Source organism: Pseudophryne corroboree, chromosome 2, assembly GCF_028390025.1.
Source record: "Pseudophryne corroboree isolate aPseCor3 chromosome 2, aPseCor3.hap2, whole genome shotgun sequence".
Taxonomy (NCBI): Eukaryota; Metazoa; Chordata; class Amphibia; order Anura; family Myobatrachidae; genus Pseudophryne; species Pseudophryne corroboree.
The window spans coordinates 355,478,154-355,494,196 of NC_086445.1; the positions used below are offsets into that span (position 1 = coordinate 355,478,154).

The window sequence follows — 16,043 nt, forward strand, 5'->3', positions numbered from 1 at the left end:
TCTACTGATACAGGAAATGGCACATGCTCATTTATGTGGGAAGCACGTTGGAGAGGACAAAACAAGTGAACAGGTCTTGCTTAGATTCTACTGGCCTAGAGTCCAAGTGGCAGGCAAAATATATTGCAGTCTGTAGGAAAACATGGTCTAGACATACTTGCAGGGTCCCATTGAAACCTGCATTAGGCCACATTGTAGTGTCCCCAATTCACATTATGTCACATTGTAGTGTCCCCAGTTATGCCACATTGTAGTATCCCCAGTTCACATTATGTCACATTGTAGTGTCCCCAGTTATGCCACATTGTAGTGTCCCCAGTTCACATTATGTCACATTGTAGTGCCCCAGTTCACATTATGCCACATTGTAGTGTCCCCAGTTCACATTATGTCACATTGTAGTGCCCCAGTTCACATTATGCCACATTGTAGTGTCCCCAGTGATGCCACATTGTAGTGTCCTCAGTTCATATTACACCACATTGTAGTGTCCCCAGTGATGCCACATTGTAGTTTCCCCAGTTCACATTATGTCACATTGTAGTGCCCCAGTTCACATTATGCCACATTGTAGTGTCCCCAGTGATGCCACATTGTAGTGTCCTCAGTTCATATTACACCACATTGTAGTGTCCCCAGTGATGCCACATTGTAGTGTCCTCAATTCAGATTACACCACATTATAGTGCCACAGTTCACATTATGCTCCGTTGTAGTGTTCACAATTCACATTATGTGACATTGTAGTGTCCCCAGTTCACATTATGCTACATCGTAGTGTCCCCAGTTATGACACATTGTAGTGTCCCCAGTTCACATTACCCTATGTTGTAGTGTTCCCAGTTCACAATACCAGTGACATGTCCTCAGACCCAGAATATACTACAAACTTTCCCCACATAGTACTCTGACTTCCCTGCTTGGCACTCAGACCTCAGCACATGTCCCGAGACTTTCCATATGCCACTCAAACTATGAAAAGGCAATTCCAATTTTTGATGTGTGATTTCAGGTAGTGAAACCAGTGATTTGTTTAAGACTTTGCAAACTGCAACACACCAGATATCGTTTACGTTTTTAGCCTCCAAACCAGAGAATATTAAATTCAGCATTTTGGCTCTTACAATCACAGTGTTTCATGGTTTACAAACCATATACAAAACCATTTATTAAATCTCCCCCAGAGACTTCATATCCAGCAACTGTGCACATATGAAGCTATCCCTGCCAGCCCTTTCTAGCCAATTGGTAGAGTTTTTATAATTGAATCTACACAATCTACTGTCCCTAAGAATGTCCTTCTTTTAACATATATTTTCAGTACAAAATTGAAATGTTAAATAATTATTGTCTTACCAAAATGCTTGCTCCAGAATTCTCTCTGTCAAAGAAACAATTATTAAAAAAAAGTTAAAAATGATGCGTTTTTAAACTTTGTAACAATTTTCAAATAGATATTTATGTGGCTATTATTCTTATTATTCTTATTAATAAATATAAAAGTATTAAAACATTCATAAATAATACAATAGCACTAAAGATAATTCAGAAATTGCTCTAAAGAAAGTTACCAATCACCTCAAACTCTTCTGTGTGTATATTTGTTACAGTTGTGATAAACTACAACATATTGCCTCATGTCAGAAAGGGAAAATATGAGGGGTTCAGACGCCACAGTGATAAACCGTTTACCACTTAGGGCCATTGAGCAGGTTAGAACTCTCACCAGAGTTGGAAATGGGTTTAATCTGCTCTGTAGATGGGAGGCCTTTTGGATTTTCCAGATACATACCCCAACTCCATATGACCTTTATGATTGAGTAGAACTTAGTAATACTTGATCCTATCTCCTTTTTATTAGGCGCATTTGTCAGCGGGGGGAAGGGGGGGTGGTACTTTTGATGATACGCAGGTCCCTGCTGTCATGGTGTGCCGACATCATTCCTCACTGCGCTGCCTGATGCACAGGTCTCTGCTGTTATGGTGTGCCAACCTCATTTTGCTAGTTAGCTATGCAGTTTCTGACAGCTATTGCCACCTTAGTACCCTAAGGATTAATGCTCTTGGCACCCTACGGCTTCACCTTCGTTGTAATATTTCATTTGTACAATCATATATGTATGTACAGATGCAGCCACACTAGTCAAGGCTCCGTCTGTGACTGTACGCACCCACCTGGGTGTGCCTAACGCCGAGGGCCTCTCCGGCCGCCGGGCGCGCACCCATGACGGAGACGCGCCCCATTCAGTAGAATGGTAGTGTCTCTGTGCACTTCTGGCGTGACTAGGCCGATGGATCATCTAGTCATGCCGGGAGTGCACACCTGCGATGGAGCCGCCTCAGATGAGTGCGGCTCCATCTGTATGTATGTACGTATGTATTATTATCCTTTATTTATATGGCGCCACAAGGGTACACAAGGGTAAACAAATGAGCAAGACAAGAAAACAGAGACTTACAGTACAAGACAATGTGGACAGGTACATGGTATATAAACATTTCTCCTTCAGCTGACATGACACTAAAATAAGTATCAGGGTTGCAGAAAATGAGGGTTAGGTGTCATTGTAGGGAGTATGGAGTAGAAGATAGTGTAAGTGAGAGAAGGAAAAGCACATGAGGCGATAGAGTCCTGCTAAGGCCCTACATTCTAAAGGCGAGGGGTTGATAGACAGTGGTGACACAGATGAGGTAGACAGTGAGCGTGGAACAGAAGGTGAGGATGAGAGATGGCTGGGTTTGATGAAGAAGTGGATCTTGAGAGCCATTCTGAAGTTTGTAGAGATTCTGATGGGTAGAGTTAGAGAATTCCAGACATAGGGAGCAGCACGTACAAAATCTTGGAGGAGGGAATGGGAGGAGGGAATCAGTAGGCAGTAGAGGTGGCATGCACTTGTGTAGTGAAAAGGGATAAAAGGTCCGAGGTGTAAATGAGACAGGAATAGGTGAGGGCCTTATAAGGGAGTGTGAAAAGCTTTAAATTAATTCTGAAGCGGAAGGGGAGCCAGTGAAGGGCTTCTAAGAGAGGGGAGGAGGACATAATACATTTGGGGAGGAAGATGAGCTGGGCAGCAGCATTGAGGATAGATTGGAGTGGAGAGAGGTAGTTGTCAGCGAGGCCAGATAGGTGATTACAGTAGTCCTATCTGGAGATGACCAGTGAGTGGATGAGGGTCTTAGTAGCGTTCAGGGTGAGAAAGGGTCTGATCCTGGAAATATTTTTGAGATGAAAATGGCAGGACTGTGAGAGGTACTGGATATGTGGTTTGAAGAAGAGGGAGGAGTCAAGGATAACTCTAAGACAGCATACTTGGGGGCTAGAAGAGATAGTTGTGCCTTCAATAGACAATGAAATTGTGGGAGGTGAGGATATGCGGGAGGGTGGAAAAATGATCAGCTCTGTCTTAGACATTGATAATTTTAAGATAACACTGGGACATCCAAGAAGATATTGCAGAGACAGTTGGAGATACAAGTGAGGAGAGAGAAGGAGAGGTCAGGAGAGAAAAGGTAGATTTGAGTATCATCAGCATAGGGATGATAATGTGTTACGTGTGCTGTCTGCAGCTCTGTTCTGTCAGTTTAATTGCAGCTCTATTCTATCTGCTTAATTGCTGTAGCAGCACACCTGTTGGGAACTGCCTTGTTACTTTACTCCAGCATGTGGTTTCTCGTTAAAGTCAGGAGCGTGGTAGATGTGCAGCAACACAGTTGCACTGAGTTAGTAATTAAAGGGGGCTTGTCTGTACTTCTATGAGGAAGCCCCCATAAGAGGAGCGAAACGCGTCAGAAGCAGATCTTTTTGGACCCATATACCAGCTACATTACACCCTTATAATAGACCTTCATTCAGCAGTATTATCTGTGGAAGCAACGGAGAACGGGACATTACAACCGTGACTGAGGTGTCTGCATACGGCACTCGGAGACGTGGACTCTTAGAGCCTGGAAGTCGGGTGAAATATCAGCACAGCAGGCGCTAGTGAAGCGCCGTTCCCGCAGCCCGAGTCCGTCTCACATGTCATTTGAACTTTCCCGTGTGACAACCACTGGTGCAAGCCGCATGTAAGGCTCCTGCGGGGAGCAGTTCTATTGCACAACATTGTCTTCTTTGCAAAGTGGTAACGTATTGAGGATATCCAATACAATACAACACATGAATATGCTACCTATTTCATGGGTGTGAATCTAGCGGGTAACCTTTTTCATATGGACTGATTTTTTATTAATTTTATATATTTTTAAATTTTTTCTGTGCACAGAAGTTTATCTTAGATCCACCTCCTTTAGTTAGGCAAGAGATATGTAAATGATTTTTCATATTTGACCGGTCTGAAGTGTAATTTATATATATATTTATATGAAATACTATTAAATAAAATAAAAAATATATATAATATAATAAGTTATATATTTGTTTTTCATTGAACTCTGAGCCATATCATAACATTTATAGCGCAGGAGGGGATTCGTTTGCTGCTTGTCTGTACTGAACCTTGTCATTGGTTAGTGCTCCCTTAATATTCCCAGTCTGCCCATTATTCCATGCTGGTCATAGAACTGGGTTGTTGCGTGAGCCTTTAGTCCTCAGTAGCAAGTACCAGTGATGTTGGAACACTGCTTCTTAGCTATGGTTCTGCAGATTCCTTCTTTGTTTGTCCCTTCAATCAGTCCATTGTTTATGTTCCTGTTTTATGTGTTTGTGAGTGCATTGTGTGGTTCTTGTGAGAGACTGTCAGTTCCATTACACTACATTCTCTGTCTGTCTCTGTGTCTGTCTCTGTGTCTGTCTCTGTGTCTGTCTCTGTCTCTGTGTCTGTCTCTGTGTCTGTCTCTCTGTGTCTGTCTCTGTCTCTGTCTCTCTGTCTCTGTCTCTCTGTCTCTGTCTCTCTGTCTCTGTCTCTCTGTCTCTGTCTCTCTGTCTCTGTCTCTGTCTCTCTGTCTCTGGCCTCTCACTGTGTACATAGTATCAGCCCTATCAGTCTGTCCTCAGACCAATCCCTTGTCTGTCTTCTACACTGCTCTTTTGTGTTGGTACTGTGGTTGCCAGGAGTAACATCCACTGGACTGGAGCATTCTGTGTTTGTATGTCTGTTCTGCTTTCCCTCTCTGTATTTAATTGTTATACACTTCAGTGGTTGCCAGCAGCAACTACTGTAGGTTAGGAGCATTGCTTGTCATTTATGTACCAGTTGAGATGCATCTTATCCAGTCCTGATCCCACTGTGTTATACTTCTGCTATTTACCAGTACCTGCTAGTCCAGCTTTATCTAATCCTTGTCTAGTGTGTGCCCACTGTCCAGCTTTAACCCACTCTGTGCCAGGTGGGTGTCAACCCCAGCATATTTCCTTGTACTTGCCCAGCCTCCAATAGTTTACTGTCCACATTAAGATCTGGGGGCATCTGAGTACTGGGTGGACTTAATCCACCTGGGAAAGGCAACTGCTAAAGGTGAAGCTTTAGTACGCAGGAGACTTGAGGATTGCTGGGCTTGTGCAACACTCCATCCAGATACATTCCCTGGATAATTTCTCTCAACACTCAGTCCTGATATACTCTCCAGATCATAACAGTTTGGATGCTAATGAGTGCACCTAAAGAGGGTGTATAGAGAGAGAAAAGGAGAGGTCCAAGAACAGAACCTTGGGGGGCACCTACTGTTAGTGAAAGAGAGAGGTAGGAGGACAACCATGCAGACCAATGGAGTGAAGGCTTTGCAGGATGAGAGGGTAGCCCACAGTGTTAAAAGCAGCAGAGGGGTCAAGGAGAATATGCAGAGTAGTGGCCCCTGGATTTGGCAGCATGGAGGTCATGCAGACTTTCATGAGGGAAGTTTCAGTGAACTGGAGAGAATGGAAGCCAGATTGAAATGGGCCAAGCAGAGAGTGGGAGGAAAGATAAGCAGTAAGGCAGTTGTAGACAATACGCTCACGGAGTTTAGAGGCAAAAAGAAAGAGAGAGATGGGTCAGTAGTTGGAGAGAGTGTTAGGATCAAGGGTAGTTTTTTTAATTTAAGAATAGGGGAGACAAGGGCATGAGAGGGAGAGATTAAGGAGGTGGATAAGATGGGAACAGGCAGTAGAAGAGATGTAGTGGAAGAGGCAGAAGGGGATAGGGTCTATTGGGGAGGTAGAGTGGGTGGGGGGAAACCGTATGAAGGCAATGACTTCATCTCGGTACAGGAGAAAAAGAAGTCAGAGTTGGTAAGATGGATGTGGGGGGAGAGGGGGTCAGGGTAAGGAATAATTGGGTTGTTGAGAGTCAATTTTGGATGTGAAGTAGGGGGCTAAGAGTGAAGAGGGGACTCAAGGAGGGGGTGGGTAGACAAGGGAGTTGACCGTGGCAAAAAGACGCCGGGGGTGGAAGACTGGGAGGAGATGAGGTTCTTGTAGTATTACTGTTTAGAGAGTTAAAGGGCAGCACTGAAGGATGAGAGCATACATTTGTAATGGAGAAAGGCTGCTGTAGAGCATCCACTGTTTCTCAGCGCTACTTGAAACATTTTTGCTGATATGTGGTAAATTTGGAATGCCAGGGTTGAGGTGTTGATCTGCGATGGTAAATTGTGGATGCTGGAGCAACAGAGTCAGGAGCAAATGTAAAGGAGGCATTGTATAATGAAGTGTCTTGTTCAGGCAGGAGAGATAGAATAGGAGAGAGAAGTGAGTTGAGCAGGGAGGAAAAGGAAATTGTGTAATTGCCTCAAAGTTACTTAGTGATGGTAGCCCTAGGAGGTAGAGATGGAGAAGCAGAGATGCATAAGTTAAAAGAGAGCAGGTGATGGTCAGAGAGGGGGTAATAAGGAGTTGGAGTAGTCAGAAATATCAAAACAGTGAGTGATGACCTGATTAAGTGAGTGCCCACTCACATGTGAGGATAGGAAGGTCCACTGGGAGAGAACAAGTGATGATGTGAGGTTAAGAAATTAAAAGGCAAAGGATTGTAAAGACGTATAGTATGGGTTAAAGCTGCACTATCACCTAGGTAAAAGAATTTACTTAGGCACCCCTCCCAAGCCACAACACTAGGGCCTGGTACATGCAGGCATTTTACATGGAAAAATAAATTTCATTTATCATAATGGCAGTTTGGAGTACCAACAATCTTTTATTTTTGGCCTGTGATTGGTCCTCCCTTTAACACATGCTTCCCCAGTTTTTGTCCAGGGCTGTGAGAAAGATCAAGGAGCCCGATAAAAACAACTGCACATAGCAACGCCTGAGAACTCCAGTTGAAATACTTTACAAAGTGATAATGCAGCCCCTCACCTCAGTTAGGAGACATTTACCCCAGCCTGTGCCTAGTATAGCCTCTATGGCAGGCATGTCAAACTCGTAGCCCTCCAGCTGTTGTGAAACTACAAGTCCCAGCATGCTTTGCCAACATGCCTTCCACTGATTAGCTGGTAAGGCATGCTGGGACTTGTAGTTTCACAACAGCTGGATACCATGAGTTTGACATGCCTGCTCTATGGTGTGGAAGATGCCTGCTGGTTGTAACAAGCAATCCACTGTAGTTCTACAAGTTTGGAAGAGATGAACTAATAGAGTTTGACTAAAGTTTGAGGGAGGAAATGTCCTAAAGGGAAAATGCGGTAATACTTCCATTTTTGGGGGTTTTATAGCATTTTCATATGTATTAAGACCTGGCCACCTGGTTTTCACAGCCAAGGGTATCGCCATCTTTTGATGGCTATATCCTATAGAAGCCTATGGGCTTCTTACTGCCAGCTGCCGGAACCCGCCGCCCTGAGCCACTCACGCCAACCCACCTCCGCCCGGCATACCTGTGTGCAGGCAGCCCTGGTCCCGGAATCTAAACTCCTCCTTCCCCTAGCAAGACAGCCGGAGGTCCTTCCAGCTGCAGGGAGGAGGAGCCCAGGACTCAAGTCTGCCTGCTTGCTGGTGTCTGGGAGGTGCGAGACTCCAGGGAGGTGACATCCTTCTGACAAGTATCGCCTCTGTCACCGTATTGTGATGTTAATCACATATGTTAGTACATATGCGAGGGGCGGCGATGTATTTTAATACATCCCACCCTTACAAAGGACAACAGAAAATATTTCATTGATAAAATAAACACACTCAGTTCCAGCCAAGGTAGTCTGTCCACATTTAAGGCCTTGTTCAGAGGTGGATGCTATGCTGATGTTTGTGTGGTTGAGTGATATTTTTAAATTGCACATGTGTCATGAGTGGCGATTAATTACCAATGGCGGTCGCAGTGAGAATTTGGATGCACAGTTACAGTATTTGGGATTTCAAAGTCTTCATAAGCCTGTTGTAGAATGTTTATGTACATTTAAACAAGTGAGTCTTACAGTTTTTTCGTCATCCTCAAATACTTCCCGAGCCTCCTCGTAGCTGCAGGTTTCCTCCATACACTCTCTTTCAAGGTTCCCTTTTTTGAATTCTTCAAAAGGTGAATTTGCGCGCCTCCATCTCTGTAAAATGCTGTTTGCCTTTTCATGAGTCACAAACACTTGTGGGGGAAAAATATATCAGAAATGATTGTTATTATCACTGTTGTGCTGAGACCTGTGCACAGAGCTGTTCCTAATGTCAGTTTCAGCATATGGTGGCCTGGTACAGTGTCACACCACTTAGGGGCTGTGCTATCCTGTTGTTAGGAAAACTTCAGTTTTCTGAGGGTTTATATATATACAATACATATATATATATATTATTCATCTGATACCTATTGGTCTGTTAAGAATACAAGTGAAAAGCTTTATTTTCTACTTTGACAGATGGTTTTCTTTCCTCAGGTTTATTCTTCTATGATAAGTACACACATGACTAAAAAATATATCTAAGTGTATTAGTCTATAAATGTTGCTATATAACCAGGGGCGTCTCTAGAGAGGAGGGGACCCATGTGCAGACTCCATGTGTGGGCCCCCTCCTCTCCCGTAGCCGTCGCGCCGCTGCTAGCGCTCTGAGCACTGTAGACTCTAGCACAGTGCCAGAGTCTACAGCGCATGCGCAGGACTCTGAAAAATGGTCGCCGTGCCATTTTTTCAGAGTCCTGCACATGCTGTGTAGACTCTGGCACTGTGCCAGAGTCTACAGTGCTCAGAGCGCTAGCAGCGCGGCGCGACGGCTACGGGAGAGGAGTGGGCCCATACACGGTCAGCGATGGACTCCGGAAAGGTAAGTATGGGAGAAATGGGGGTCCGTGTGCACCACACACACTGCACCCATTATAGAAACACCAATGTATATAACTTAAGGCAAGTTGTTTGTCTAGTACAGATGAAAAAATAACTGGTTGGTTGGCATGGACAGCAGCCGCATATCTACTCCATTACTGGTTTTTATCTTTAGAATAGTTTTCTTAATGAAACCTCAAAATATATTTTTACCTGTCCCATCCTTTACATCAGCACATCTTCCCTTCTAATATTTTGCCATTTTGTTTCTCATAAGTGATAACTTTATTAGTGAGCCATTGAGTGAACTAATAGTGTACAGCAGCGGTGGCCAACCTGTGGCTCTTGAGCTGCATGGTGCTCTTTCTTTATTCAAATGTGGCTCCCAACACTGTAAATCATGTAGCCACAACAGATACACAATCCGCTGCACTCCAGCCAGACACGCAGCAGCACTACAGGGACTGAAAACTGAAGGAGCCAGATACTAGAGGTGAGACACCCACAAGCAAACAGAGGACACATTAGGGACTGCTGCAATGGCATGAGCTGATGGAGGGGGGGTGGGCTGTAGTGATACATGAGGGTGGGCTAGAGTGACACATGGCAGAGCTGGCTGGAGAGACACAGGAGGGTCCTGGCAGGAGTGACGCGGGAGGATGCTGGAAGTAGTGACACATGGGAGAGCTGGCTGGAGTGACATAGGAGGGTGGTAGCAGGAGTGACACATGGAAGAGCTGGCTGGAGTGACATAGGAGGGTGCTAGCAGGAGTGACATAGGAGGGTGGTAGCTGGAGTGACACATGGAAGAGCTGGCTGGAGTGACAGGAGGGTGTTGGCAGGAGTGACACATGGGAGAGCTGGCTGGAGTGACATAGGAGGGTGGTAGCAGGAGTGACACATGGGAGAGCTGGCTGGAGTGACACAGGAGAGCTGGTTGGAGTGACATAGGAGGGTACTAGCAGGAGTTACACATGGAAGAGCTGGCTGGAGTGACAGGAGGGTGTTGGCTGGAGTGACACATGGGAGAGCTGGCTGGAGTGACATGAGGGTGTTGGCTGGAGTGGCACATGGGAGAGCTGGCTGGAGTGACACAGGAGAGCTGGTTGGAGTGACATAGGAGGGTACTAGCAGGAGTTACACATGGAATAGCTGGCTGGAGTGACAGGAGGGTGTTGGCTGGAGTGACACATGGGAGAGCTGGCTGGAGTGACAGGAGGGTGTTGGCTGGAGTGACACATGGGAGACCTGGCTGGAGTGACACAGCAGGGTCTTGGCAGTAGTGACACATGGGAGAGCTGGCTGGAGTGACACGGGGGAGCTGGCTGGCGTGACATAGGAGGGTGCTAGCAGGAGTGACACATGGAAGAGCTGGATGGAGTGACAGGAGGGTGTTGGCTGGAGTGACACATGGGGGAGCTGGCTGGAGTGACACAGCAGGGTCTTGGCAGTAGTGACACATGGGAGACCTAGCTGGAGTGACACAGCAGGGTCTTGGCAGTAGTGACACATGGGAGAGCTGGCTGGAGGGACACAGGGGAGCTGGCTGGAGTGACAGGAGGGTGTTAGCTGGAGTGACACAGCAGGGTCTTGGCAGTAGTGACACATGGGAGACCTGGCTGGAGTGACACAGCAGGGCCTTGGCAGTAGTGACACATGGGAGACCTGGCTGGAGTGACACGGGGGAGCTGGCTGGAGGGACATAAGAGGGTGCTAGCAGGAGTGACACATGGGGGAGGTGGCTGGAGTGACACATGGGGGAGCTGAAGTTTATTATGTGAAAGTGTTTTTTTTTCCAATGGATTTGGCTTTCAAAAAATTATTTAATGTCGTTTTGGCTTTTTCAATGTATTTTATACCAGGGGTGTGGTCTAACAGGAACAAGGCCACATTCCATTTTTGCATGCACGCCATCGGCTCGATGTCGGTTCTTTGACGTTCCTAACAAGGTTTTTTGGCTCTTTGTCACTGACTGGTTGCCCACTCCTGGTGTACAGTATATTTTAATCACATTTTATTTTTTATTTTTAATTCTTTATTTTACGTGGTTAAACAGAATAGACAAACATTACATTGACAAATGGGACAGGTGGTCATAAGACCCAACGTCCAACAGAAACCACAATTTTAAAATAAACAGCGAGAGTAATCAAAAAAGAAAACAATAGTAATTAAGTATTAAATTCGGGGAGGGAGGGAAAGGAGGGAGAGGGGGATAGGGGGGAGGGGAAACCACGATATAATCCAATCACAGTACATATCCTGGAAATAGAGCGATCAGAAGAAAGAGGGAGAGGGAGGGCAAGGGAGAGACGAGAGAAGATAAGGATGAGAAAAAGAAGAGGAGAGAGGAAGAGAAAAGAGAAGAAGAGAGAGGCGATGGAGGAGGAGCAGTAGGCAATACCCATGGGTCTGCGGAAGGAACTAGGAGCAAGAGGGGGGAGACGGCGATCTACGTTCAGCAGCGAGCCAGGGGGCCCAAACCTGCTCAAAAACGTGACCCCGGTCGTGGAGATAGTATGTAATCTTCTCCATTGATGCAATATGCCAAATTTTGGTTTTAAGAGACGAGAGAGAGGGTGGAGATGGGTTCTTCCAGTTAAGAGCTATCAGCGATTTCGCCGCAGTTAGAATATGTGTAGCCAGTTTTTAGGAGAATTTATTAAGCATCGGCGGAGGGTAACACAGCAAAAAGGTCCAGGGATCCTTCAGCACGGGGGAATCCAGAAGCGAGTTAAGGAGGGAGTGGACTAGATTCCAAAGGAAACGATGGACGGGCAGGTCCACCATATGTGCAGCATAGTGCCTCTAGACCCGCAGTTCCTCCAGCAACTAGGGGAGGAAGATGGAAAGAGTTTGTTAAGTCTGTCAGGGGTGTAGTACCAACAGTAGTAAATTTTGTAAGCCGTCTCCTTAAAAGCAGTAGCAATAGAGCATTTAGCAATCCCCAGTCTCATGTCCTCCCAATCTTGGCTCTCTTGAGGAGACCCAAGATCACGCTCCCATGCGAGTTCATGGGGCCAGGAGGAGGGAAGGGAAGAATCTAGTAAAAGGGAGTAAAGTTGGGAGATTAAGCCTTTGGAGAGGTGAGAGTTCATGCATAAACTTTCAAAGGGGGTGAGGACTCGAAGCAAAGCGGAGGAGGGCAGAGAACCTAGGAAGTAGCGGATTTGTAGGAATTGAAAGGGATTAAGTGAGTACAAAGGGGTCTTCTGTTGGAGGTCAGGTAGGGACAGCCATTGACCCCGATCGGCAAAATAAGTCGGGAATTTGAAGCCCAGCGTTATCCATGTACAGAATCCCGTAATCGAGAATCCAGGAGGAAACATAGGGGTCAAGGGCGAGGGGGTAGTGGTAAGACCCATCTTCAGAGAGTGGGAGTCCCAAATTTTAAGGTTAAATTTAATAGTGGGGAGGAGTTTGGAGGTTGGGGGTCGGGAGGTAGAGGGCAGACCCCATAAGGGGGTCAGGTCCGAGAGGTTAACAAGGGCTGCCTCAATATCCAACCAGGATACGGCCCCCGGAGGAGCATAAGAGGTGACAATATGGGATAGGTGGGACGCTAGGTAATAGAGTGTGATATCAGGAAGACCTCTACCGCCAGCGGAGGTTGGCCATTTCAGGGTACTGGCAGCGATGCGGGGGGGTCTGTGGTTCCAGATAAAACGCACGAGGGCTCATTGGGTAGTACGAAGAAAGGAGGCCGGGACTGCCACAGGGAGGGTCTGGAAAAGGTAAAGTCATTTGGGGACTATGGTCATTTTAACCGCTATGCTCCTGCTCAGCCACGAAATGAAGAGACTGTTCCAGGATGTCAGGTCAGCGAGTGTTTTGGTGAGGAGGGGTGGAAAGTTTTCCCGGAAGAGAGAATCATAGCGGGAGGTCAAATAAATCCACAAATATTTAATCTTTGTAGGCTGCCATTTAAAATTGAAGTTGGCGCGAAGGGTTCAGCCTCTCGGTGGGGGACATGAAGCAGCATAGCCTCGGACTTGGAATAATTGATCTTGTAGCCTGATATAAGGCTGTAAGAATGCAGGACTGAAAATAAATTTGGGAGTGAGATAAGGGGCTGGGTCAGGGACAGTAGAATGTCGTCAGCGAAGAGGGAGATTTTAGGATCGATACGGCCCACTTGTATACCGTGTATATTTGGATGAGCTCTAATTTGAGAAGCGAGGGGCCTTAATAATGAGGGCAAATATTAGCGGTGAGAGAGGGCATCCCTGACGTGTACCATTTGATATACGGACCGGAGCAGACGGGACGCCATTGATTAAGACTGTGGCGGAGGGGGCAGAGTATAGTGCCAGGACACCAGTGAGAAAGCCACCAGACAAGCCAGGAGATCCAGTCAAATGCATTTTCAGCATCTAAGGAGAGCATTATAGCGGGAGATGCCCTGGAGTTTGAGATGTGTATAAGATCAATAGCACGCCTGGTGTCATCCCTCGCCTGGCGGCCCGGGATAAACCCCACCTGGTCGTAATGGACAAGGGAAGGGAGATATGGGTTAAGGCGATTGGCTAGGATTTTAGCGAAGATTTTCAAGTCCAGGTTCAAGAGAGATATAGGTCGGTAGCTAGCGCAGTTAAGGGTGTCCTTGCATTCCTTAGGGATCACCACAATTCTAGCCTCCAACATCTCAGGAGGAAAGGAGTCGCCATGGACAATCCTATTAAACAGGGACTGAAGGTGGGGGGAGAGAAGATCGGAAACATTTTTGTAGTAAAGAGCTGTGAACCCATCCGGGCCCGGGGATTTACCAATATTTTGCATGAGTAAAGTCTGGACAATTTCTTCCACCGAGATCTCACTGTTAAGATGGTCCATGGTTCCTGAGGAAATCTAGGCAAGTTAGAAGCTGAAAGAAAGTGAGAGACTAGGTCAGAGTGGGACAGAGAGGAAGAACCAGGTGAGGGGGGTGGAAGGTTGTACAAGTCAGCGTAGTAGGATTGGAAGGCAGCCCTAATGGCGGTGGGGTCATGAACTAACTGATTGAGAGAGTCTCTGATAGAGACAATATTAGTTTTGGCTCTCGTGGAACGGAGTCGTGCCGCTAGGATCTTGTCTGCCTTGTCACCCTTCTCGTAAAAAGACTGGCGAAGCCATTTGAGACGTTTGGCCACCCGTCTGGAGAGAAGGAGATCAAGTTCCGCTGTGACAGTACAGAGTTCAGACAAGATAGCCTGGTCGGAGGAAGCTTTATGCTGGGCCTCGAGTGTGTGGAGTTTAATAGAGAGTTTGTTAAACTGAGTGAGGGACTGTTTTTTGTTTTTTGAGTCCAGGCTGATAATGTGCCCACGAAGAACTGCCTTATGTGCCAGCCAGAGAGTGGACCTAGAAAATGTCAGGGTAATCGTTCAGGGTAAAATAGTCGGAAATATTGTCCCGAAGATGGGAACGTATCTCTGGGTTGTGAAGGAGGGAGTCGTTAAGACGCCATGTCATGGGGCGGGGGCGTGCGTGCAGACCCGAGAGGTCGCATGAGATAGGGGCATGATCAGACCAGATCAATGGGTGTATATGGGCAGCGTGGAGATTCAAGGCGAGATCATGGCTGAGCAGGACCATATCAATGCGGGGGTAGGAATTATTAGGAGCAGAATAAAAGGTGTAGTCACGTGCAGAGGGGTCTTTTATCCTCCAGGAGTCATAGAGAAGCTGGGATTGCATGAGACGGAGGAGGGATCTAGAGCGGAGAGAGTCCGACGGGGAAGCAGCGGGCAGAGAGGGAGAGCGGTCTATCTTTGGATTTAAAACAGAGTTAAAGTCCCCAGCAAGTATGAGGTCGCCTTGCCGGACTCGAGTAAGGAGAGTATCTAGCTTTGCAAAGAATAGTTCCTGTCATTGGTTAGGGGCATAGACGTTAGCTAGGGTGCATAGTTTATTGTTAAGTTTCCCCACTAAAACAAGAAACCGGCCATCCTTGTCAGCATGAGAATCTAGAAGCTCAAAGGTGAGGTGGCGGGCAAATAAAATCGCGACCACCCGTTTCTTGGCTGAATGATCACAGGCATGGAAAGAATCAGGGTATGGTTTACATTGCAGCGTAGGGTGGGAGTTATGTAGGAAATGAGTCTCCTGGAGAAAGACCAGGTCGCCTTTATGGAGTTTAAGGGAGGCAAAGAGCTTACCTCTCTTTTGAGGGCTATTCAAGCCCTTCACATTAAAAGAGAGTAACCGGAGACCTATGGGCAAGCAGCAAAGAGGTAGGCTGAATAGAAGGAGTGTAGAACACTGAAAGTAGAGGAAGGAAAAAGAGAGATAGAGAAGAAGGATATAAAGCGAGAGACAACGTGGTCAGAAAGGAGGGAGGAAGGAAAGGAAACCGGGAGGGATGGGAGGGTAGTTGGTCATCCGGCAATAGAGGCCAGGACCGGTAGTACTGACAGGGGGAAGGGGTACTAGGTGTCGGGAGGGCACCTAGGTCAGCAAGAGGGCTCAAAGCCCTAAGGGGGCGCGGCATGGCATCCAGATGATGCATCACAAACCACATAGCAATGGGTAGGAGGCAAACCTCCCCTGGAGGGACCTGAGGGAAAAAGCTGGAGAGAAAGCAGGAACAAAGAACAGATGGAGCGCCAGCTCCATTAATCACATTTTCTAAACTTTTCACCAATTCTTTATTTTATTTTATTTTGCTAGTTCTTAAACACAATTTGAGATATTAATACGTAACATTAAAAGTTAAATTTTATGTATTGTTTATTTGTGCACCACATCTACAGGCCCGTACACACTAGTCGATATAGTAAACAACGTTGCTAATTTTTTCCCTTTCTGAGTGACGTTGTTAACTATTTTGACTAGTGTGTACGCTGTAAACGACGAGCGATGCGCGGGCCTGCCTCAGTGTTATGCACACCAGTGCCTGCAGGAATGTACTG

At 46.4% G+C, this 16,043-nt stretch overlaps 1 protein-coding gene across 1 annotated transcript in view; it reads right to left on the reverse strand.

The window, feature by feature from the left end:
• The window catches only part of F10 (coagulation factor X), a 75,077-nt gene that overhangs the window by 39,019 nt on the left and 20,015 nt on the right, over positions 1-16,043 (reverse strand). Inside the window, exons 2-3 of the mRNA XM_063953126.1 lie at positions 8,323-8,483; positions 1,357-1,381 (exon numbers count right to left, since the gene is read on the reverse strand). Of these exons, the coding sequence (XP_063809196.1) occupies positions 1,357-1,381; positions 8,323-8,483 (186 nt within the window). The remainder of the gene's footprint in view (positions 1-1,356; positions 1,382-8,322; positions 8,484-16,043) is intronic.